Source organism: Malurus melanocephalus, unplaced genomic scaffold, assembly GCF_030028575.1.
Source record: "Malurus melanocephalus ecotype Western Australia unplaced genomic scaffold, MMel_1.1 scaffold_27, whole genome shotgun sequence".
Taxonomy (NCBI): Eukaryota; Metazoa; Chordata; class Aves; order Passeriformes; family Maluridae; genus Malurus; species Malurus melanocephalus.
This window is the reverse complement of record NW_026623259.1, coordinates 2,908,301-2,931,208: the sequence shown is the minus strand read 5'-3', so window position 1 is coordinate 2,931,208 and position 22,908 is coordinate 2,908,301. Positions and strand designations below refer to the sequence as shown.

The window sequence follows — 22,908 nt, the reverse complement described above, 5'->3', positions numbered from 1 at the left end:
GCCGGAGCCCGGCCGCCGCTCCCAGCCTGCACCGCGCCGTGGCGCGCGAGCCGCCGCTGACGTCCCGGCCCCGCCACTGGGCGGCAGCGCCACACGTCACGAACTCGCGCGGCTGAGTCACCGGGCCCCGCCGCAGCGCCCGCCCATTGGCTGCAGCGGCGCGCGGCCCCGCCCCCGCACCCCGCCGGGCTATAAAATCGGCTCCGGCGCCCCCTCCGCGCCTTTAGCCCCGGGTGTCTGAGAGGAGAAAGATGCATCGACTCCGCTCACGGGCCTCCACGGGGATTTCTGCCTTTGCCGCCAGTTCGCCCTCCGCCTGCTCTCGCCAATCACCCCCGCTGCCCCGGCCCGAGAAGTCTGCCTCGCAGAGGCGTTGGAGTAAAAAGCGCTCCTGCTCTTCCATCGGCTGATTGTCGCTGATTCCCGGGCGGGGGGGAGCAGAGAGACCGAGACCCGGAGAGGGGCCGCGGGAGCCGAGCCGAGCGCCGCTGCGACCATGCCCAAGCCTAAGAAGCGGGGGAGCAACCACCAGCGCGGAGCCGGTGAGTGCGGCAGGGCCGGCGGGTGGGGGCGCGGGGTCAGACGGCGTTTCCTGTGGCCGCGGGAGGGCCGCCATGTCTGGTGGTACCCCGCTTCCCCGCGGGCCGTGGGTGAGCAGCAGCGCGGGCGGCCGCGGCCGCGGGGCTCTCGCTGGACGGGCCGGGGCCGGTCGGGTGACAGGAGCCGTCCCTGAAACCGCCACCTCACGCCGCTGCGCGCATGCGCCGGGAGCGGGGGGGCGGCGGGCGCGGCCGCGCTGGCGCCRCCGGCGGCGATGGCAGCGCCCCAGGGCAGCGGCGGCTCGGGCCGCCCGGCCACAGTCCGTGCCGCTCCACCACCGCCAGCTGGTGTGACCGTGTGTCACCGTGCTGTGCCCCGAAACGCTGCTATGCCGTTAAAAAACCCTAATTATTAGCCTAAAATAGGATATTATACATTAAACAGTCTTCATGCAGATACAGCATGTGCGTGTCAGATGTACTGATGCTTGGTTAGARCGGAGGTTTTGTCGGGTGGTGAGAAATTCCACTTCACAGGCTAGCATAGCTTTGAGCAGCATCGGTTTCTAATATCAAGAGCTCAGGAAGTGAGCAGTTTATAGGTTGTTTCTGCTACTGCTCTTATTTTAGTTTGTGAAGGGCTCGCTGTCGTTCTTGACACTTACGTTGAACTTCCCTGTTTAAAATCAGCAGAAGCAAGAAAGTGGTTATGTCAGAGCTCTGAGCTTCTGAGTTTCTTTGCTCATGGATTGGCTGGTGGGGTTTTTTTGGGTTATGCTTAGCGATACAAGTGCTAAAAGCAACAAAGCTTCCGGAGTGTGACTTAACTTCACTGGAAAGCACTTGGACGCTGATCTAACTGAAGGTTGATTCTGCCCGGATAAAAGTAATTTTTTTGGCGTCTTGATAGTCAGGAACCCTGCTTGAATCTGGTAAGCCCTGTGTGTAACCTTCTAAATAATTTAGAATCAATTGTGTCCAAAAACAGCTGAAAGACTAGAATTCAGAGTTCTGTAAATAATTTTTTGGGAGAAGTGGCAGATATGAAAAGGGAGGTGAACACTGGTAAAAGTAATACTACTTTCTTAAAAACGTCTGCAGCTGCTGCACAAAGGCCATCATGGTCCTGAGAGGGAAAACTCTTATCTCTTGTTGAAGTATTTGATGTTCTGGATTGTACTTGTAATTCAGTTATAAAAGAGTTAGACATTGCTGATGCTGCACATACTACACTTAATCCCATAAATCCCACATTGAACTGGGTAATGTATGTTTGTCTACCCTGTCTTGAAGTTCCTCAAAATTATGGCAGTTCTTTTAGGTAGTTCATTCTAACAGTTAAATTAACACGGATCTGTTTTTAAAGCACAGTCACAGAAAACTGCATTAACCTGAAGTGGATTGTAGAAAGTTCCTAAATTTACAGAAGGAATTCACTCAACATCTAGAATAGGAATTGGATGAATACTAGGTGGGCCCTTCCTGACTGTTCACAAATGATCTTCCAGAACAGAGCCAACTAAATCTTCAGAATAGGTGGGATAAAGGAACCAGCAGAGGATGGAAATGTTCTTTCTGTGGTTGGGTCAGRGAAAGTGAGTCTGCTGGGAGGGTTCAGTTCTACTTTTGCTGAAAGTAGTGCTCATATCTTCTTTTTCCATGTGCAAAATGACCAAACTATTGTATTCATCTTTCCTTAAGGTGGTCAGCCCAGAAACGTGCAGCCTTTTAGTGATGAAGATGCTTCAATTGAAACTATGAGCCACTGCAGTGGCTTCAGTGATCCTGCTAGCTTCACTGAGGATGGTAAATTCTTTCATTTATGTCAATTCATATTTTTAAAAACATAAAACCTGAGCTGATTTAATRGTTCTGAGTAGACTGTTAGTAGCAGTAAAATAATGATATTACATTAACACTCTGTCAGTGTTAATCCAATGGCTATTGTTTTTGTTTGGTAAGAATATACTCCAGGTTTCATGAGCCTTTCGAAATGGATACTCTTTGCTGTTAGAATTGTGCAGTGCTGATATGGAGACAATAACAATTTTAAGGTGCCTTATAGGACATCTTTTGTAACCAGTAGCTGAAGCCGTAAGAACTGCAGAAGAGTTTAAGATGGGAAGAGTCAGTATTTGCCTGTTTTGAACTAGATTTGTGCTTTGTCTCCTTTACCATCTTTGCAACCTGGACTGCTCTAATGTCATTTTGTTGGGAGGAGGGCACCTGGAAGCCTGCTGCAGGGGTATAAGGAAGGGAGCCATCTCTGGAAATGTGCCATTCTTAATTGATACCATATAGAACAGGCTGCTTTGATTTGCTGTGTCAGCTGTGAGCACCTGGCTGTACTCTGGGGGTAGATGTAGTGGACTGGATGAAAACGTCTKGTTGACAGGATTCGCTGAGGGTCATCAGATGCAGAAAATTTATGTAAGGCTTGATTTGTTCCCTCATTCCTTCTTGGCATGCGTAAGAAGCAGATCTAGAAACAGCATGGATATATCAATAGGCCAGTTTTTATATAAGTATTTTAGGGGGGAGTCTGATGTAGTAGGTGTATCACCATTACCCTGCTGCAATACTGAGCAATTCTGTAGCTGTTGTCTATGCTTTAAACTGCTTTCTTATTAGTATTAAAAACACTGTGTTGGAACTGCTGTGTTGCTAATGAAATATGTATTAGTGGGACTAAATTATTTCTTTTGGATTAGGGCCTGAAGTTGATGAAGAAGCTACTCAAGAAGACTTGGAATACAAGTTGAAGGGATTTATTGATCTTACATTGGATAAGAGGTATAGTCTGCCTTGGAGAAACACATTCATGCATTGTTCTCTTGCTTCCTCACATTTAATAAGGAAAATACACATCAAATCTTTTTATATTCTTACTGAGATTTTCATGCTGGGGAGCACTTCTGGATGTAAAAAGACCTTTTTACTTCCATTGATTTTTTTGGATGGGTTAGACTTTCCCAGTACATCTAAATACAGTGACCTTCTTTCTAGCCTACAGTACTACTTTGAGCTCTATCTCCAAACAGAATTTTGCTCTCTTTGAGTAAGGGGCCAAGTCAGAGCATTTCATTTCTTCAGGGTACTTCTGTGGGTTACTCCATTATTGGGTGTAGACAAATATAAACTACATAAAGCAAAGGCAGAGGTTTAACTGAGGTGTGCTGATTTCAGGAGGTCTTCCTTCTCTCTTCTAACAGTGCAAAGACAAGACAAGCAGCCCTTGAAAGTCTGAAAAGTGCATTTTCTTCTAAAATATTGTATGAATTTATCATGGAAAGGAGAATGACTCTAACTGATAGCATTGAGCGCTGCATAAAGAAAGGTAATTAATATGCATGCTATTATAAAGCAATAATCCCTATGAAACAGCACATTTTTTAAAAGAKATTCAGATTGTGACTCTTTTCTAGTACTTTACAGAGTGCTTAATAATTTAGGTAACATTCCTTTTTTTAAATTTAGGTGTCACATTGYAACTGTCCTAGAAAATTAACTGAAATTATCTTGTATCTATTGGTTTCTGAATTTCCACTTACATGCTTTCAGGCTGTTACCTTTAAACATTAAAGGAAGAAAGCAGTGCAAAAGGTGATGGCTCATCACAGTGTGTTAATCCCTAGGTAAGAGTGATGAACAGTGTGCAGCTGCTGGACTGGCGTGTCTTCTGTGTGTGCAGATGGGCTCAGGAATTGAAAGTGAGGAGATTTTTAAGACCCTTGGTCCAGTTCTGAAGAAGATTGTCTGTGATGGAACAGCCAGTATCCAAGCYAGACAGGCTGTAAGTATGAAATGTTTATTTGCCAGGCAGGGACAGAGGGCTGCTTTTGACCAGCTCACTATTGTGTAATTCAGAACTAAAGGTTACCACACTAGTGTGTACTCATAGTGTTGACATATGCTCTGAATGATGCTTAGCAGTTTTCAGTGGCTTAAAAAGTTCCACCTGAAGGCTGAACATGATTCTCTTCTTCCGTGTAGGGCCCTCCTAAAAGTTACTTGTAGTTGTCAAGTGTCTGAACTTTGTTGCAGTCTCTTTACTGCAGTTCTGAGGGTTGATGTTGAGGTCCTAGTAAAAGTTTTCACACTTTCCCATTGAGGGATATACCCTCCTGCATTAATTTTATTTTATTCTGGAAATCTAATTTACTTCTTAAACAGCACAGGAATATTACTTAAGCATTTACATTTATTTATGATGAATCACATATAGCACATCTGAAAATACGTAAAAAAAMCAGTCGTACTACCAAAAGTATTTTGAAGTTAATTTTGGCCAGTCATCTCAACAATACATCAGCAGTATGCTTGAAACAGTGAGTGGGCTGTCCAAAGCTCTTGCCAAGAGTTTTACTTTAGCTTCAGAGATTTAACTAATATTCTTCACCTTCCTTTTATCGTTATGTGGCTGGCTACTCCTAGTCAAGCTGTGGTACAACAGATACTGTTGTATATCTGTATTCTGTACAGTATTATTCAACGGCAGTTATTTCTACAGAAAAAAGCTATTAAAGTTTGTCCTGGTTAAATGTAGCTTTGAGTCCTGTGTGGTTAATGCAAACACACGTTCAAATGTTTTTTTCCTCCCTCTTTGTAAGAGAAATAGGAGTAGAATRTGGGGCACAGGGAACAGATCTGCAGTAGAAGTTGAATAGCTCCTGGAAAAGCTTTTGAAGTGCAGGGTTCGTGCCATTTAATTACTATAGTGGTCAGAAGGGGAAGATATTTCCCACAGCTGTGAATAAATATATGTTCTTTACTGTTTGTCAGCATAAGTACTGTTAGTAAATCCTAGTGAGATTAAAAATTATTAGGTGGAAAGAGTGCTATGTGTAGCTTTTTCATGGGCTTTGTAAGCTGTATTAAATAGTAATACATGTAAAGTGGAGGCTTCTGAGTAACATATGCTGCAAGATCGTCCTGAGAGTGGATGGGAATTGGGAGCCAAGTATTACAAAGAAACTGAATTAAACRGGGTTGGAGACTTCTAGACTCTGCTAAGGTCTTAATTTCAAGTTTCTGCTACTCCAGATGTTAAATTTWAAAAGTTCAAGTTTGAAAGTTTTGCCAACTGTAACACTATGTCAAGGTCAAATACTCACCCTTTTTTTTCTTTTATGTCTAGTGTGCAACCTGCTTAGGGATTTGCTGTTTCATTGTCACTGATGACATTACGGTGAGGAAAATTAATAATTTTAAAATGTAATAAATTGACAAGATGAAAATGTGTGACTCTTAAGCCACTTCCCTTATATTTTTCCTTTGTTCAGGAACTGTACTCTACTATGGAATGCCTGGAAAACATCTTCATGAAGGCCTATCCGCGAGATAGAGACACTAATGGTGTATCAAGTACCCATAATACYGTGCTTCACGTCAGTGCTCTCTTAGCATGGACACTGTTGTTGACTATTTGTCCTATGAATGAAGTGAAGAAGAAAATTGAAATGTGAGTATCTGGGAAAGCAGGATTTTTAATGACTGTTTATATTTAATAAAAGAGTGTCAACAAAAATTAGATGTTAATGGAATCTGACTTACTCCTTAGGCACTTGCATAAACTTCCAAGTCTGCTTTCTTGTGATGATCTCAACATGAGAATAGCTGCTGGAGAAACACTAGCCCTTCTGTTTGAACTGGCACGTGAAACAGATGCTGTAAGTAGATGTCAGCAGCTAAACCTTCTTTCATGGGGACCATGATGAGACACGTAACTTAAACTGTTGCATAGCACCCTGGATCACAAGGAGCAAATAATTCCATCATTTATGTTCTTTTCAGTGAGTCTGCCTCAGTATAGCAGYAATTCCCAGGTATCATTTTTTACACTTAATTTGTGTATCACAAAGCAGGACCAGTATAACAAAATGCATCAAACACTAGTGAAAAGYAACTAGAAATACAGAATGCAAGATCTAAAATCTAAATTTTAAAATAAAGAATTTTCTAGAGAGATTCCAGGATAAAACAGGATTGTTTACAGTTGTGGAAGCACTCATCAGATGCTTATGCAGACAAGTTCGAGTAATTCACAATCTGCACAATTCTGTTCTCACAGCCAAAAGTCTATAATTGAGTGGAAAACATGTTGACTCTAAGTGTTGTTTTTTTTCACTATTCTTACTTAGATAACTKGAAAAGAGTAACTCATATTGCATGATGGTTTCACAGCATTTGTGACTATTTTAGTCAGTAAGGAGTAGGCAGTCATTTTAAGGGGGATATTTTAAGAGAATTTGCACAAATTTTGCATGGAAACCAGTATTACTACGTTTGAGATTTCTTGGAGCTTTTGAGTTGGTTAGGTKCAAGCTGCTCAATACAACCTCATACACAGCTAAGCTTGTCTTTACATTCTTCAGTATGCCTTAGTAATTTTCAGACTGTTTCCTTGACAGCACTCAAAGAAACAGTCTCCCTCCATTTACTAATGGCACAGTTTGGAAGAGTTGCCTGAAGGGCTCCTAACCTCATCAAGGCTGCTGTGCTTTGCCAGAACACTGTCCAAAGTGAAAAGAGAACTTCATTTGAGTCAGGARTTATGACATACTAGCCCTGCATAATCTGAAACAATATATTAAGGCTTTTGTATAAATGCGAGCAGTGAGGATTTGAGTCTCTTGGCTATGGAAGTCAACTTTGAAAGGAAAAACATAAATGGAGACCACAACTTGATCCTTTATTTGGTCAAGGTGACTGCAAGTAATTAAAATCTTAAAATATGTTATTAAATTACTGTATTCACTACCAATCTCTTTCTTCCATTGAGTAAATGCTCCTTTCAATGATTACAAATTGTTCTCATTAGGTCCTTAACAATCAGTGCAGATGAAAAATACTTTCTGTATTGACTTTGACCAGTTCCTTTCAGAAAGCATGCAGTAAACYTGCTGTATTCAATTCACAGGACAAAACACTGATTAAAAAACTCTGCAAATCACAAATCACAACTTTTACTTAAGTTTAGMTACAACCTTACTCTAGTTCAGGCGATTTATTGCCAAATTATTAAATGCAGTGGAGAAAACAGTTTTTTTTAATATATACATAAAACACATGTTAATTACTATAAAGAATAATGCTAAGTTGTTTATTGTAGTTTACTTAAAGTGTTTTGTTAAGCATTTGAAAAACAATCCCCTGCTTCTAATTTCCTATTCCATACAAGACTTACAGCTAATTATAATATGCTGTCAGTCTAAAGGTGTCTCACAATCTGCCTCCAGCAGCATGAATTCTGTGCTAACAATGTTCAAGAGCCCTCACTTTGTTGACAGGAGTGGTTCCACTGATCTTTTGGACAGTTTGAGTCTCTCAGAATTATGAGCAGAGCAGATGGGCAGGTGTATGTGCACACTGACAGAGCTGTATGGTTCATATGGCTGACTACCAGAACAGACTTTGTTAGTGCTCTTCCTGGTAAACTGGATGCTGTGACCTTGTTCTTACTGTTAAGTGCTGAAAATRGAACTGCAGGAGTGCTCTCTTTTTAAGTAAAGTAAGAAGTTGTAGAGATCTACTCTACATGCCCAAAATTCAAAGAGATYGCTTTTCTTATTTGCAGGGAAAGAGGTTGAGGCCAGACAATAAAAAAGAATTTAAAATGTTGGTTTTCATTTAACTAGGATTTCTTTTATGAAGATATGGACCTTCTAACAGAGAAACTAAGAGCTTTGGCTACTGATGGAAACAAACACCGGGCCAAAGTGGATAAAAGAAAGCAGCGATCCGTCTTCAGAGACGTTCTACGGGCTGTTGAGGTGATTCTTTTCTCTTGGTTACAGTTTAGACCTTCAAAATATGTAGTGTGCAATTTAGTGAAAACAATTTTTTATAAAATAGAATTACTGTTTCAATGAAAGAAATGGGGAAAAACCTATTTTAAGTAATCTTTCAAGGTCTGATTACTTATTTGAATTAGAACTGCTTTTTTTAGGAGTGTAGAACAAAGAAAGGCAAATGCTCTTTATTTTACTCCAACCTTGACTTCCATATTGAGAGGGGTTTTTTTCTTTTACAGAAGGTTAAGCATTGCACTGTAAACCCCAAATTCTTTCATGAAAGGTTTATTGTGAAATCTCTTATTGAGCTGCATAGTAAACAAAAAGCAACTTAGTAATGATCTGCTTTTACAAATGATGCTTCTGTTAAGAGCCATGGAAGTGTCAGTGTATGGGGGGAGTTGTCCAAAGTGTACCATAATCTTCTGGTTTTCCATATCTAGATGAAGAGAGCAATGTGCAAAGCAGAATGATAAAAATACTCTGATCAGTGACATTAACTTCTGAGTAAAGCTTCTAACACAAATGTAAAATTTCTCTCATTTTAGCAGGTTTGGTATCTACAATGGTTTGGGTTTTTTTGCTTGTCAGATAATTTATTTTTACATAGCTCTATTGGTAAGGCCGACTAAATATTATTTGATACTGAAATAGTTAAATATCTCGGAAGGCAAGGAGAAGACTTGGCATGATTTGAAGTCGCCTTTAAGATTCTGCCTGTCCTAGGATCTGAGTCACGTATTGGTACTTGCTACGTTCCATTGTCCCAAATGCAGCTACTCATAAGGTAGAGACTAAACGATGCTTCCAGGCTGTCTTAAAGGTTACTTCTGCCATCAGAACTTGTTTTTCTAGAGATAAATCCAGTTSTTTAAGTAATTCTGAAGATGAAAGTTGAGCATTTGTATTTTAAAAAGCTGTCTGATKAAGAATACGAGCTTCAAGTTCTAAATGAGATTTGGCTGTAGGTGTGCATCTGCTTTATGAACAAATACAATCTTTAGTATATTAATACTGTATTATTTGGAAGGTTTTGGTGTGCCAGATTTATCAGTGAAAATAAAGTTCATTGAGATATATAAAATTCCTAGTACAAGACTGTTAAAATTATGTATGTTGTTTCCTTTGATTTTTGGATAGGAGCGTGACTTCCCTACAGAGATGGTGAAGTTTGGACCTGAGCGCATGTAYATTGACTGCTGGGTTAAAAAACAAACTTATGAGACGTTCAAGGAGATTCTGGGGTCAGGGATGCAGTATCATTTGCAGGTGAGCTGCTCTTTGACACTTACGCAGACTGTTGCTCCATGTCTGACTTCTTTGATGTAATTCAGTCTAACTTAGAAAATCCTTAAGAGAGCTTAGTGAAATGATGAGTTTTTATTTGAAATGTTAAAAGACAGCACTTAAAAAATTAACTACAGTGAGCTACAATGGTCTGGGCTTTAAGCTGTTTCTGAATTGTAGCCTAGGTGTGCTGGCTTTAGTAATTGACTTCTCCAAGAAGTAAGAAATTTACTATCATTTTGGGTTCTGGGTTTTTCCCGAATCCTTATGCTCTCTTTAAGCAGAGTGGTGTAGTCATGTGGCTGCTATAAAGCTGTGCAAGCCTGTAGAAAGGGAGGCAAAGTTTTAGTYAAAAACAATGAACACAACTTGCAGTCCAATGACAACAGCATTCCAAAAGAGAAGGCACAAGTCCTTATCTCTGTTCTGGGAATTGCTTGTTTTACTAGTCATCTGTTTATATATGTAGCAGAAGCAGGAACTATAGCTTAGGAATATAGGCTCCCAAATTGCTGTAATAATCATAGGGTTAAAGTCTTCAGTCCTATGTTAATTGAATTTCTGTGTGACTGAAGGAGCTCAGGCATGTAGCAGGTTTTTCAGTTTTTTTCAAGTACTACTTTCACAGACTGATATTTTAAAACTGGTGTATTGTGAAACCATGCAAGTCTGTGTTCAGCTGCCTGATCTTGAGTAGAACAGAACAGTGTCTAATTTGCTGGGACAAAAATATCAAAGAAGGCAGAAGGAGCAGTCTGTCTTCTCAAGGGGGCAGTTTTCACTCTTAGYCTTATTCTGGTTAAAGGAGGAAGTATTCTTAATTGCAAAATGTAGCAGCAATTTGACACAAACCTTAGTATTTCTTATTGGAATACTTAAAATTTAACAGTCGTCAGCTTTAGAGACTTGATAATTAAGGGGAGAAGTTGATCAATTGTTGTGTTTCTTGTTTAGTCAAATGACTTTCTTCGGAATGTGTTTGAGCTTGGTCCACCAGTAATGCTGGATGCTGCGACTCTTAAAACAATGAAGATATCCCGTTTTGAAAGGGTAGGTTATTGCCCCTTAATGAATTTTCTTTACTTCATACCCTTATCTCATTTCTCCTCTGCTTAAGAAACTGGCATTGTCACTGTAGTTYTGAGAGTGCCTCATATTGTCCTGAATGAAACCCATCCTTACTTGTAAGCATTTATGAGCTCTTAGATTTTCCACTGGGCATGTGTCTGCTACTGTGTTTTTTTCAAGAGCTCTGAAGGTTGCTGATGGGTGTCAGATTCATGCTCCACACGTGGTCTCTTTTGAGAGATATGTGTTTTTGGGGAGGGACCTATAGGAAACCATCCCAGACTCTGCAGTATGAAGTGGGCACCAGGGGATTGRCTTTGTTCTGTTGGTTGTGCATGCATTTATTCTGCATGTAATTTGGAAGTTGGTGCTGCCAAGTTTTATCTGGGGGTAAATGTAACCTACATGGTATCTGTTTGATGTTCAAGACTGACCAGCTTCCAGAACTGCTCCTAGTTCAGCCTTTCTTATACAGGCCAAGTTTTAGATGTATATATATGTATATTTTTCCATAAATAGATCCTAAAATGAAATCAGCCTTTGGTGCAAAGATAGTGTACTATGAATTTCAGAAGGCCTACCAGTTTACTAAAAATATTAATAAAGATATTTTCGTTTGTTTTGTAATGAGAAATCCCTGAAGGGTGTAAGCTGTATGACAATATGTAATTAATTTTTTTTAATTTATTTTGTAGCACTTGTACAACTCAGCAGCATTCAAGGCTCGGACAAAGGCTAGAAGTAAATGTCGTGATAAAAGAGCTGATGTGGGGGAATTTTTTTAGATTCCCTTTTCAATGGTGTTCAATTTTCATCATTCAAATAAATTTGTAACATTAAAATGAATTTTTTTAACGTCTGTAGTTAGTTTGCGATTGTGCACAGGTTTGTTACATAGTCTGTAAATATAATGCATGTTGTTGCTTAGTTGCATATACACTGTATATAAATGCTTGTCACATTTYGTGCAGGGATACATTATAACACTCATTAGGCCCCTCCCCCCCCACTTCTTCCACAGGATGATTATGTTGTAATGGATATATTAAATGGGGTGGATAACTAGTCAAATGCTGTGTGTCAGGCTGGATTCTTTATACAAAGGTAAAGTAATTCGTTGACCAACTGTTTTGGTAAGAAGTGCTAATATGAAAAGATGACCAGGTTTGTGTGAAATTATTTTAGTAACTTTTTTAAACTCTCCAGTGGTCGACGGACAATGAAATTCCTATGTAGTGTGACTTTATTCAGACAGGGACTAAGTTCAGTAACTTCCAGTGGTAGTCAAGTACTAAATGACAAATAGTTGCCTTCATGTAAAATAAAAGCAAGATTCTTGTGTTCTGAAATTGATTATTTAATTTTCGGAATAAAGATGTTTCTCACTGCCTGCTCTCTGTGTTAAAGTAGTTATTCAATGAAGTAAAAGCTGTAACACTGGCAAAACCTAAGGGCTGAATGGGATGCGTTTGTTTATTTGCTGGTTCAGACACATTGTTTTAGAAGATGCTGCATGCAAGTCTACCATGCTGTGTTTCAAAGGTGTCTCATACTTGTATGTGCTCTGCACAACAGCCTACTCTTGATATGCCATTGCTTCTCTAGTGGTCAAATGTTTTAAGTTTCCGTGCTGCAAAACACATCCTTTCCCTTACAGGAACCATTCCATCTTCCCTGTGTTTGTTATGTTGAAAACAACTAAGCTCAGTTTCTGGCTCTGTAAGATGAAATGTGCCAGTAACCAAGAACTGTCTTAGGAATAGCATTGTGTGGCTTACGTAATAAAGATAATAAAACCTAGATCACTGGAGCTTCTGCTCCTGAAGAGCTATAGGAGTGCTTGTTAGAATAAACATCATCAAATGAAGTAAACATTGCGTTGAAAACAAAACACTGCCTACTGCAAACTTGTTTGCTCTGATAAGGCAAAGTTTGGTTTGGGGTGGAGTGTTTTTCTTTTTGGTTTGGTTTTTTTTTTTTTCCCCTCCCACTTTCTGGGTACAGCAGAACCTATTCCACGAAGTTCAAGTATACTGAGTTGTACCTTACAAGTTACCTTTTTTCCCCTCAATACACCCATTATGTAAGAGCTTGTTTAGATTACAAAACTGATCACTTGCATATACCAAGGCCTTCAACTGCACTCTCTGATGATGAACATGTGTTGTCATACAAGTGGAGAAAACCTGATCCTTGACTGAGGTGAAGCTGTGCTTGTGAAGGTGAAGCTGTGTGCCTGTGCTTGCCTGGCCCAAGACAGTTCCCTTTGAGCTGAACTGTTACCTCAAGCCTGTTGGCCTCTCCTGTGGCTTCTGTGTAGTCCCTTTTGCCAGGGCACTTTTGAGAGCTTCCTGTCCAGCAGCATTTCTACAGCACCTCYTGGCTGGAGGCCAAGCAGCAGGCTGCCCTTTTCCTTGTTACACTAGCTGCCACCCACCCTGACCTGTAGGGCTGTTGCAGAGGTGGGTTGTACTGCAGTCCTACAGCTATCCCATCGGTTTGCAGGCACTTTCAAGCTTAGAACTGGAGAGGCCTGGGTCCTGRTCTTAAAACTATGTTGGTGGCAGGAGCTTTTGGGGCATGGAAGTCACAGTGATTTTTTTTTTTTTTCTGGCTTGCACATCTGTATTTGGAGGGAGGACTTCTGGGAGACCCCTGCAGAATGGGAGTGGTTYTATGGGCAGCAGAACTTGTCAGCTTAGGGTGGGAAATATGAGTCAGGTGATTTATTTTCTGTTGTTTCCTCAAAGTAACATATGTTTATTGTCAGTTTAAAGGGATTCAGAAATTTAGACAGGATGGCTTCAGAAGGGATTTGTTTTGCACTGCAGTCCCTCTATGTGTCAGGTGCCTGTTAATACAGCATGCTGTAACATTGCCTTCTACAATGTCAGCAAAGAAAAATGATCAAAAGATCTGTCAGCAAAGGAGCATTTAAACTGCTTGCCACCAGTTTCTCAGAATTAATCTTAGAACAGCGTCAGATGCCAGACAAATGAGTTCACCCCTTAATACTGTCCCACTTGAATTCATTAGGTGTATGGGAGAAGCTGGAAAAGACCCTGTTTTTTTCTGGTCTATGACTTTAAAATACTCACAACTGCAATACTGTAGATATGACTCTTCTGCATAGCGAACTGGTTACTCATAGCTACAGTGTTGTAGATATGACTCTTCTGCATAGCAAATGCCTTTCAGACAAGCACTAAACCTGAAAGGTTTGGCACCAACCAAAGGTTAGGGAAATACTGGTCATCAGTTATAACCCTCCTTCATGACAGCATGTTACCATGATTCCAGTATAACAAAAAGGAGCTGTGTATGTGCTGATTTCTTTTTTAGCAGATCAATATTGTGAAGTCAGTATACTTAGCCAAGTTGAGCTCTAAATATAGACTGAAAGGGGCAGTCTGTTTCATAGCTATCTTTATGGGTACTGCAGGATTCAACAGGTTCCTATGGGACTAAAAGTAGAGAGAGGAACTGCAGAACAAGTTTTCTACACATGATTTKCACTGGCTGATTTCTTCCACACTGGCACATTACCTGAATATAATTATGTTGTAAGTAATGTTTCATTTTCCTGTTTTTTAACATTCTATATTTTATTACCTTTTTTCTGTGAAGACTTTTTGGTCTGTTGTCGTTCTAAGTTTTTATTTTACCACAATAATTTAAAAATAAAAGTTGCATCAGGCAAAAAAGTCTTTAGGCAAGGTTAAAGTACATGATAAAGTGAATCCAAAACTCCCAATGTTTAGATTGGTTTGTTGAGAAAATAATCAATACTTTGTCCAGAAACACTGATGTTTGTATCCTTTCTCCTTTGGCATGTTAATGAAATTAAAAGCAATAGAAACTTCTAAAAATTAATAATGGTAATCTTCACTATATTTATATGTGCAAATAATTAAATAATTAGTAGCAGATGGAGAAACATATAATTCATAATACTAATGAATCAAAGGTACTCATATTTACTACAGCTCRGGTTGTTAAGAAGAGTCTTCCCTGAAGCTTCAGGGAGGTATTAATCAAAATACCCGAGAGAAGCGACTGCTCTTCAGAATCTAAAAATAACCAAAAGCGTTTGTACAACAAGTGGTAACTTYTGGCACACCATTCAAACGCAGGGCTCCATAATGATTGTGCTTGGCCGTGAATGTGCACGTGGGGAGACWGCAGAGCAGAGGCAGCACGGGTGGGGATGTGGCTCACAGGCTGTGCTGCCTGGTGCCACGTGATGTTCTAGAGGAAGGACAGTGGGCACAGCCATCTGCCCCAAAGTCATTGCTGCACACCTAAAAATCATATGCTAGGTAAGGCTAACCCCTGCAACACCAGCTTTGCTACCTTTGTACTTTGAAGCAACAGTTCTGAACAGAGGAAAAAATAAGCTGTCATCCTTTCTTATGTGCTGTTAAAAGGAAATATAAAAGGATCCGTATAGTCCCATCCATCTCTACTAGCAGGAGAACAAGCCCTGTTATCAGGATTGATTTCAGTGCTTAGTCTTCAGGCTTACTGAGCTCATTGAATGTCTACTTTGCTGTGTGATCACATTTGGGGGAATTASAACAATCTTCTGCATTTAGTTTGATGAGGGAAAGAGTGAGTATTTTCTGCAAACTATCAGGGCTATATCCCTCTAATTCTAGGATTTTAATTTAAGTGTTATATTAATAACCTGATCACAGTGTGTTCTCTGTTTCTCAGAGAGGAAGAGAAGGCTCAGAAGCACATCAAGAGTACAGTTCAACCCATCCAGGATTCAGAAATCACTCTTAGGTGCTTAACACACATCATCAAGGGAGGTTTGCATCCCATGARGTGCTGATTTATGTTGGTGTGTAAAACTGAACTCGGGAGCTTTATAAAATACTAAATGGGCAAGATATATTCTACTCCAAATCTAAACTAATTTCTGGGAGCTCCCTCCTTACATTCACTAGCAAGAAAAAGCTATATTTAAGCTGTGATTCTAAGGTGACAAAGGCATGTCTTAGAATAAGAGAGATATTACCTGGAGGAATGGATTTTTCTCCAATAAATAGAGGGAGTTTTGAGTGACACATGTAGACAATCTACTTTGTCTACAAAGGAATGCCTCCTTAGAGGTGTCTGCTTCTCCTTATGGCTAGAAGTGTAATATGTTTCTAGAAGACGTTTTTGGAATCAAAGCAGTGTAAAGAAAAGCAAAAGACTGACAAGGAATAATTTGTAATACATAGAAGCAGCCTCCTTATGTATTGCTTTTTCAATAATCTTCCTTCAAAACTGTATTTATATTAAGAATCATTCACTGAGTTTATGTACCCAGACTCTACAGAGAAACTGTTTTTACTGACTGGGCCTTGTCCAGTGCCTTTTTTAAAGCAAGGGGTATTAACCTTAAGAAAAGGCTTTTTTAATTTGTCCAAAACTGTGTGGATTAGAACCAAATTAGAAGACAACATCTTTTGTTCCATTTCTCACAAATAAAAACTTCACAGCAATATTCTAAACTGTATGAACAGACATATATTCTTGTTGCTTGTCTCCTACATTCATACCTGTTTTCCTTGTCTTATCTCTGAATTATCTGATGCTGAAAGAAAAGGACCTGAGTGACATTCTTTCTGGCAGTGTTAGTGAAGGTTTGGCTTTCGCTGTGATCAGGATCTCACACCACCCCTTGCAGGTACTCACCAAGTCAAAGGGTAATACACTAAAAAGTTACCATTCAAATCTATGCTGGAGCCAGTCAGGTTGATTTTTCTCTTTCTCCCCATACACATACGTATGTGCACAAACATAATGCAGAAATGAAATGTTTTAATCATCAAAGATTTCCAAGAACAAACAAGTGCTATGTGCTATGTTCTGAGTTGTCCCTGCCTTCACAATCTAGTAAGTGCTGGCCCTTCAAATACCTTTATTTTAAGGATTGTTTAGACTGCTCAGTATTTCCTCAGAGCAGGATGCCAACTGTTACAACTYATTTCCCATATCTATGTTAATCTACCTTTTAAATTATTGTTTCTYTTAGATACAATGGAGAGGCCTTCCTTGGAAATTAACCTGCCTGATACTCATGAAGAAGGAAAACTTTATGTRGTTGATTCCCTAAACAATCTCAACAAGCTGAATGTTTGTCCAGATGAATCCCAGTGTTCACTAGGTATGTGGGACAGGTGATCTGTGGATTTCCATACATACAATCCCCATTGTGCATCACTGATGTCAACAGCCTAATAGGCCAATATGTATGCCAACCTCTGTACTGAAAATATAAGAAAAAGATTGAAAATGGCATAATTTAGACAGATCAGACAATGATTTAGCTACCCCTGCTGAGTATTTCAGCTTTAGGGTTTTGAAAATCCTTGSATTTAGCTAGGGATTTACTGTCAAATGTGAATTTATCTTCCATTTCAATCAGGATTTACAAGGTGGTCACTTGCAGGATAATGTCTCTGGTAATGCCCAATATACACCSACTATATAAATAGCATCATAACTCTTCCCAAGCACTAAAATTCATCTGTGGCAGTGGAAGCACCTGAGAATTTCTGTTCATTCCTTTAAGACACATCTCCTCAAACCAGTTACCTGAAATATCCCRTTAAACTTTTAAGCATTTTACTTTCCAGACTTTGCTTACAGTTTCAGATATAGCTCCCACACTTCTACTGGTTTGATAAGGCCTTTGCCTTTGATTTCTTACAGCAAGAAGAATATTTTCACTCAGTGATAGCTACAATATATTTCAGTTCTTTGTGAACTGAAAATAAAAACCCTGGAGCTCTTCAGCAGCATTCCAAATAACAATATTTGAATCTGCTTTTAATTCCTTTATTGTAATGGAAAATTTGAGTGAAGAAATTTATAGATCAACAGCAATGTTGAAATGTGTTTCAAATGGCCATAACTTAATCATGCTTCAGGTTATGAGTCTTAAATGTTTTCTCATTACTTCTGTTTCTAAGTCCTCTAACTTTTCCTAATGAAACTAACTAGAGTAGTTCTGGTTTCTGCATTTAACACAAATGTTAGGCATAAAGTACTGAATTTTCATATGCTGATTATCTTGTTACTATAATTTCTACACATATAAAATGAGGCAATGGCACAAATCGATTTTAATATCACAGAAACTTTCAATGTGACTATTCTACTTTCTTTTGCAACCTTTATTGGACAGTATTGTTTACTTTTCCGGTAAATATAAAAGGTTCTGTGGAAACATATATGGTTCTCTGGAATAATCACATGCATGCTCCTCCCTACATTTCCACAATAAATAATGGTAGCTTAGTAAGTATTTTAATCATAAATTTGTAAAGTGCATTGGTTCCTTCTAGGATTATTCTTTTAATGTAGTTTTTAAGCTTGGAGAGTCTGTAGATATCCCATCATCTACCTTACTCAGCAGCATAAAACTGGTTCTTTTGCCAGAAAATCAGAGATGTTGAAAGCTATTTAAAATGTATATACCTTTTGGTTGCTTCAGTAGGAACCATGCAGTAATTTCTTTATGKTTTAGATGATAAAATGTTCCTACTGTTTGCAGTTTGACGAGAATGTGAGTTCATCAATTCCTCACAACACTGCAGTCTGGCAGGTTCAGCCTGATGAAATAGCAAGAGGAACTCATTAGGCAGAGCGAGCTCAGACCACTTTTGAGACTGCTCTTGATAGCTTAGGATGCTTTGAGGCAGTAGTAGCAGGCCCTGCCCATCCCTATTATTCTGATTAGAAAGCATTATTGGGGCAGTCTGTATGGTGCATTTGTTATGAATGCTAAGGGAATAGAACAACAGAACCTCAAAGCACAAATATGAAAATATTTTAGCTTACTCGTGCACAGGAGTGTGTTAAACATAAAATAAAGAAAAGCAGAGATACTCCCAGAGATCTACTGGCTTAGTGAATTGCTCAGCCCCAGGCAGGGTCATTATTAAAGTGCTATAATAGTATATCCAGCCTTTCCTCAGCKTTATCATTACAGGCTCAGTTGCAAAGACCTCAGAGATTTCCTAAAACAGCTAAAACAAGAACATGAGCTAGAAATATGCATTTCACAGATGCACACACTACTCTCCCTTTCAGAACGGCAAGACAGCAATTACAGAAGGATAAATTACAGTAATTTGCATGTAATTTTAGTATGTATGGCACTGAGCCCAAAATRAAATTATGTTAGCTTCCTCCTCCCTGCAAAACAGAAAATAAACCTAAATCTTTGTAAGTTATTACACAAACTTAAGATTAAACAAATCTGGTTCAAGTATAAATTTTTAACTTCACATGGATTTCCTCATGGTATTCACTTGACTTGTTATCTTTGGGGCTTATTGCMACCTCACATTGACTGCAACTGTTGCTATAAGAGAAACTACTGACTTTCCCTATATATGCAACACATTCTTCAAAAAGAAATCAACTGACTTCTTGGGCTGATTCAAGGTCAGCATTGCAGGTGCTTTTCCTTTTCCCCCTCATTCTCCTGTGCTTAAAGGACAACATCTGTTGTCCATATAAGAGTGTTCCATTCTTGAAAATTGGAAGGATAGGTATTGCATTTTTTACTGGAATGAAACTAACAAATCCTGAAGATGGAGAAGAATATTGAAAACATTTGTTTTAAGATAGAACAGTCAAGACCTACATTCATTCTATCCAACATCAGGAGCTTAACTGAGGTGTTTGCTTTGGGAAATTAATCATCCCAGGCATACTTCTCATTAAACAGAAAAAGAAATGTATCTAGAGGATGAATGTGTACAATGAATCTGTACCTTGGTTTTCAATATTAATTTTTCTCTCTTCCCTTTTGAAAAGGTTAACTGCATTCAAGCCCTTAAAAATCTGCCTGATGGAAACTTCATTGCAACCTTTGTACATGTAAAACAGCTGTAAAACTCTGAACCATAGAACAGGTCAACTTCAACAAAACACTGTATTTCAACAACCGAAACATTTTTGTTGAAAGTGTTCTAACAGCTATAACAGATGTATTATTTTTTTTTTATACTTCTAAATTCAAGCTGAGTTCAAAAGTTGATTTCTTCCCTTTTCATACAGTATCACAGGAAATAAAATCTGTTGGGCAAATATATGATGTGTTCTGCATCATTTCATGAAGCCAGAAGCATTTTGTCATGCTTATCCTAACCAACCTTAGCAAACATTATCACCAAATGATTTGTCATCTCTCAACAGATGAGGAAGAGAACACTGGTGGAACTGGAAAAAGCATGGCAGGAAACAACCCAAGAAACCAGTGTCTGTTCTTTGTCACCTTTATTTTTACTTTGATCATCAGTTTGGCACTTGTCTCATTGGTAATATTCTTAATAAGTAAGTAAACCAAAGAGTGGTTCTTAAAAATGTGGGGCCAATTGGAAAAAGAGCTTTGCTGAAATGTGTCGTGCTATCTGGTAACATGCTACTGCTGTGTTTGCTGGTTCTGGGCACTGGGTCCTGGTCCTGGGGACAGAAGCACAGGCAAACAACACCTTCTCAGGGCAAAAAGGCACAGTTTTATTCTTAGTGCTAAGGATTTGTGAGCTTCAACAGCTGTGAAGAATTTATCTCAGCAGTATTATACTATGTTGCTAAAAATGCTGACTGGAAATGAAATTTAAAGATAATGGTATGGCAGTGAGATGCTTCAGCAATGTGCCTTCCATTCCTTTCCAGATAAAACTCAGTATTTGGGTCATTCCACTGAAACTGGAATTACACCCAGGCTAATACTTAAATCAGGCTACCTGAAGGAAGACCTGRGGGTTGTCATTAAAATACTGATTGGAAATTGGTTTGGAAGTAAGAGAATCTCAAGCATAAGAAAAAAAATTAGATAACCTATTTCAAGATTTGCATGTAGCATTGACTCTGTGGRTAGAACTACTGCTCCAGTTTTTTAGGACTGATCAGGCAGGTTTAGCTAAACGCATGCTGGTTAATAAAACCCTTGTCATCTTGGGGGTTTCTGAGCGAATGATATTGAACAGATTATGAGATGCATTATTGAAATTTACAAGTAAATTTTGAAAGAATTGGAACCCATGTGAAATAAAGATTTCTTCTATCCTATAGCAGGAAATTTGCTGGAACATAGCGAAAATCCTCATTTTCGTTTTTGACCAGGAAATTCTAACCCTTGACTAAATTTTCTTACAGACATTTAAAGAAAGAAATACCAGACAAGTAACAAATGCAAAGTAGATTTTAAGTGACATGATTGTAAAACCTTATTTGAGACACCTTATTCTTGATTTTCAGATTAATTTAACAAGGAGATGCTAAAAGTAGAGCCTTGGTATAGAAAAATTAATGTWGTGTAGTAGAAAAACAATAAACTAAAATAAAAAGCCTTCTTACAAGAATTAAAGCAGTTTGGTTGGGCTCATATTGGTTGGTTTTGGCTTTTGAAACTGATTTCCAGCAGTGTTTCAGTTTATGTTACAATGTTCTATGATAGAAATAGATATATATATATGGATAGATATATATATATACATGTATGTCTGCGTGTGTTATATTATATGTGAAATGTTTGCAAACCACATGCATGGATTCACTTAACATTGCCACTATTCCACTTAAGCTTCAAAACCCATGGGTAATTTTTTTTAACTTCAGAAGGCCAAAACAAAAATGGCTCTAAGAGTGCATACTGGTGAGCCAGAGGAGGCTGACCTTGAAATGCCAGTATTTGCAAGAATTTTCCTATAATTTAAATGATTTAGAAATCCAGTAATGTGCTGTAGTCTGCTGTGGGATTTTTTACTGCTGTACTACAATTAGTGTAGTAATTGTACCTTTAGAAAAATGGATGCACGTACTGACCACCAATTAGATCTTGAAGCCCCTAAATAAGACATTTCCGTGGGGACACTAATGAAATGGATACACTCCTGAAAACTGCAGAAATTATCTGAGCCATATTTGATTTTATTACTCTGCACTAAACTGAAAATAACATCCAGAAAAACAAGCAAAAAAAAAAAAAGAAGTTGTGAGTAGGCAAACCCACCAAATATATAACTTCTTATCATTGGGTTCTACAGTTGCTTTCCTGTTTAGAAAGGATTTATATTTTTAGTCATCATAATTCCTCACAAAGTCTCACAGGAATGCAAGTGAGCATAGTGATGCTCTTGAGTTAAATGTTGCAAATTTAATGTGGTACACTTTCCTTTTCAAGTTCAAACTAGAAATGAGATGGACCAAATATCAAGCAGACTACTATCTGAAAAGAAGAACATAGAAGAGCTGAAGAAAATCAACAAGATTATATTAAAGCATCTAAATCAATCAGGAATTAAGGAAAAGACTTCTGATCTTCATGATTACCTCTACCCAGGCTGAGCTCAAAGTCCTTGGAGAATAGATCTTATTTGAAATTCAGCATATTCATGACTCAGATATTTTCACATATGGCACACAGATTGCTTAAACTTCCTGATATGGTCACAGGAGCATTGGAAAAGCCAGCAGAATGAAAAAATATTAGCAATTCATATTTTATCCTGTTTTATGACATAGAATTGTAATACTAAACCCATATGATTCACAATAAACAATGGATTGTCAGTTTGGGGCAAGAATTCCAGATTTCCTGTGTATTGTAAATTGCAGGGGTAAGGGCCTATTTTTACTTTAAATGTAAGAGAATGATCACAGAAAATCATGAGTTCTATTCACATGATTCCAGCATGACCTTGTTCACATAATCATTCACCTGTTGCTTTTGTACAAGCTTACAAGTTTGTTTCTAATATTATTTGTATTTAAGGATAACTTCAAATTTAATAACTCATAAATAAATCAATTTCTGCTGTAGAGTTTCATGGTTTTTCCTTTCTGTTCATCTGAACATACTGATATACTACTCTTCTTGTGAAAAAACCCCAAACTTGAATAACAACAATCCTTTTCATAAGATGCCATAGTCAGCCCAAATTGTTGTTTAATCAGTACTTATAATAAATCCACATTTTTAGTCTCTGTTACCKATTAGAGGTGTTGTTTCATTCCATGGCTTCATCCTTCAAGATGCTGAGTGACCCCAACTGCCCCAGACTTGACCAGCTGAGGCAGTCACTATCATACAGGACTGAGGCCTTAAATCGTCCTTTTCATATTTGTTTCTTCACTTGCAGTGATCAGTAATTAAGATCAGTGACTGAAAAAGTGCAGAGGTCCAAGGCTGATCCTGCTAGTGCTGCTGA

General features: G+C 38.8%; 2 protein-coding genes across 2 annotated transcripts; both read left to right on the top strand.

Moving 5' to 3' along the window:
* The first annotated feature begins 206 nt into the window (after positions 1-206).
* On the top strand, positions 207-12,079 carry IFRD1 (interferon related developmental regulator 1). Its single transcript, XM_057390504.1, has 12 exons — positions 207-542; positions 2,241-2,345; positions 3,251-3,332; positions 3,752-3,876; positions 4,175-4,332; positions 5,677-5,727; positions 5,822-6,000; positions 6,100-6,208; positions 8,177-8,311; positions 9,473-9,601; positions 10,574-10,669; positions 11,383-12,079. The coding sequence occupies exons 1-12, from the start codon at positions 497-499 to the stop codon at positions 11,470-11,472; spliced, it is 1,305 nt and encodes a 434-aa protein (XP_057246487.1). The 5' UTR covers positions 207-496; the 3' UTR covers positions 11,473-12,079.
* An 834-nt stretch (positions 12,080-12,913) lies between these two features.
* LSMEM1 (leucine rich single-pass membrane protein 1) lies at positions 12,914-22,672 on the top strand. The gene is given in 5 exon segments (XM_057390502.1): positions 12,914-14,250; positions 15,404-16,847; positions 19,892-20,029; positions 21,882-22,032; positions 22,034-22,672. Coding segments are annotated over 4 exon segments (450 nt in total). The 5' UTR covers positions 12,914-14,250; positions 15,404-16,720; the 3' UTR covers positions 22,068-22,672.
* The last annotated feature ends 236 nt before the right edge of the window (positions 22,673-22,908 follow it).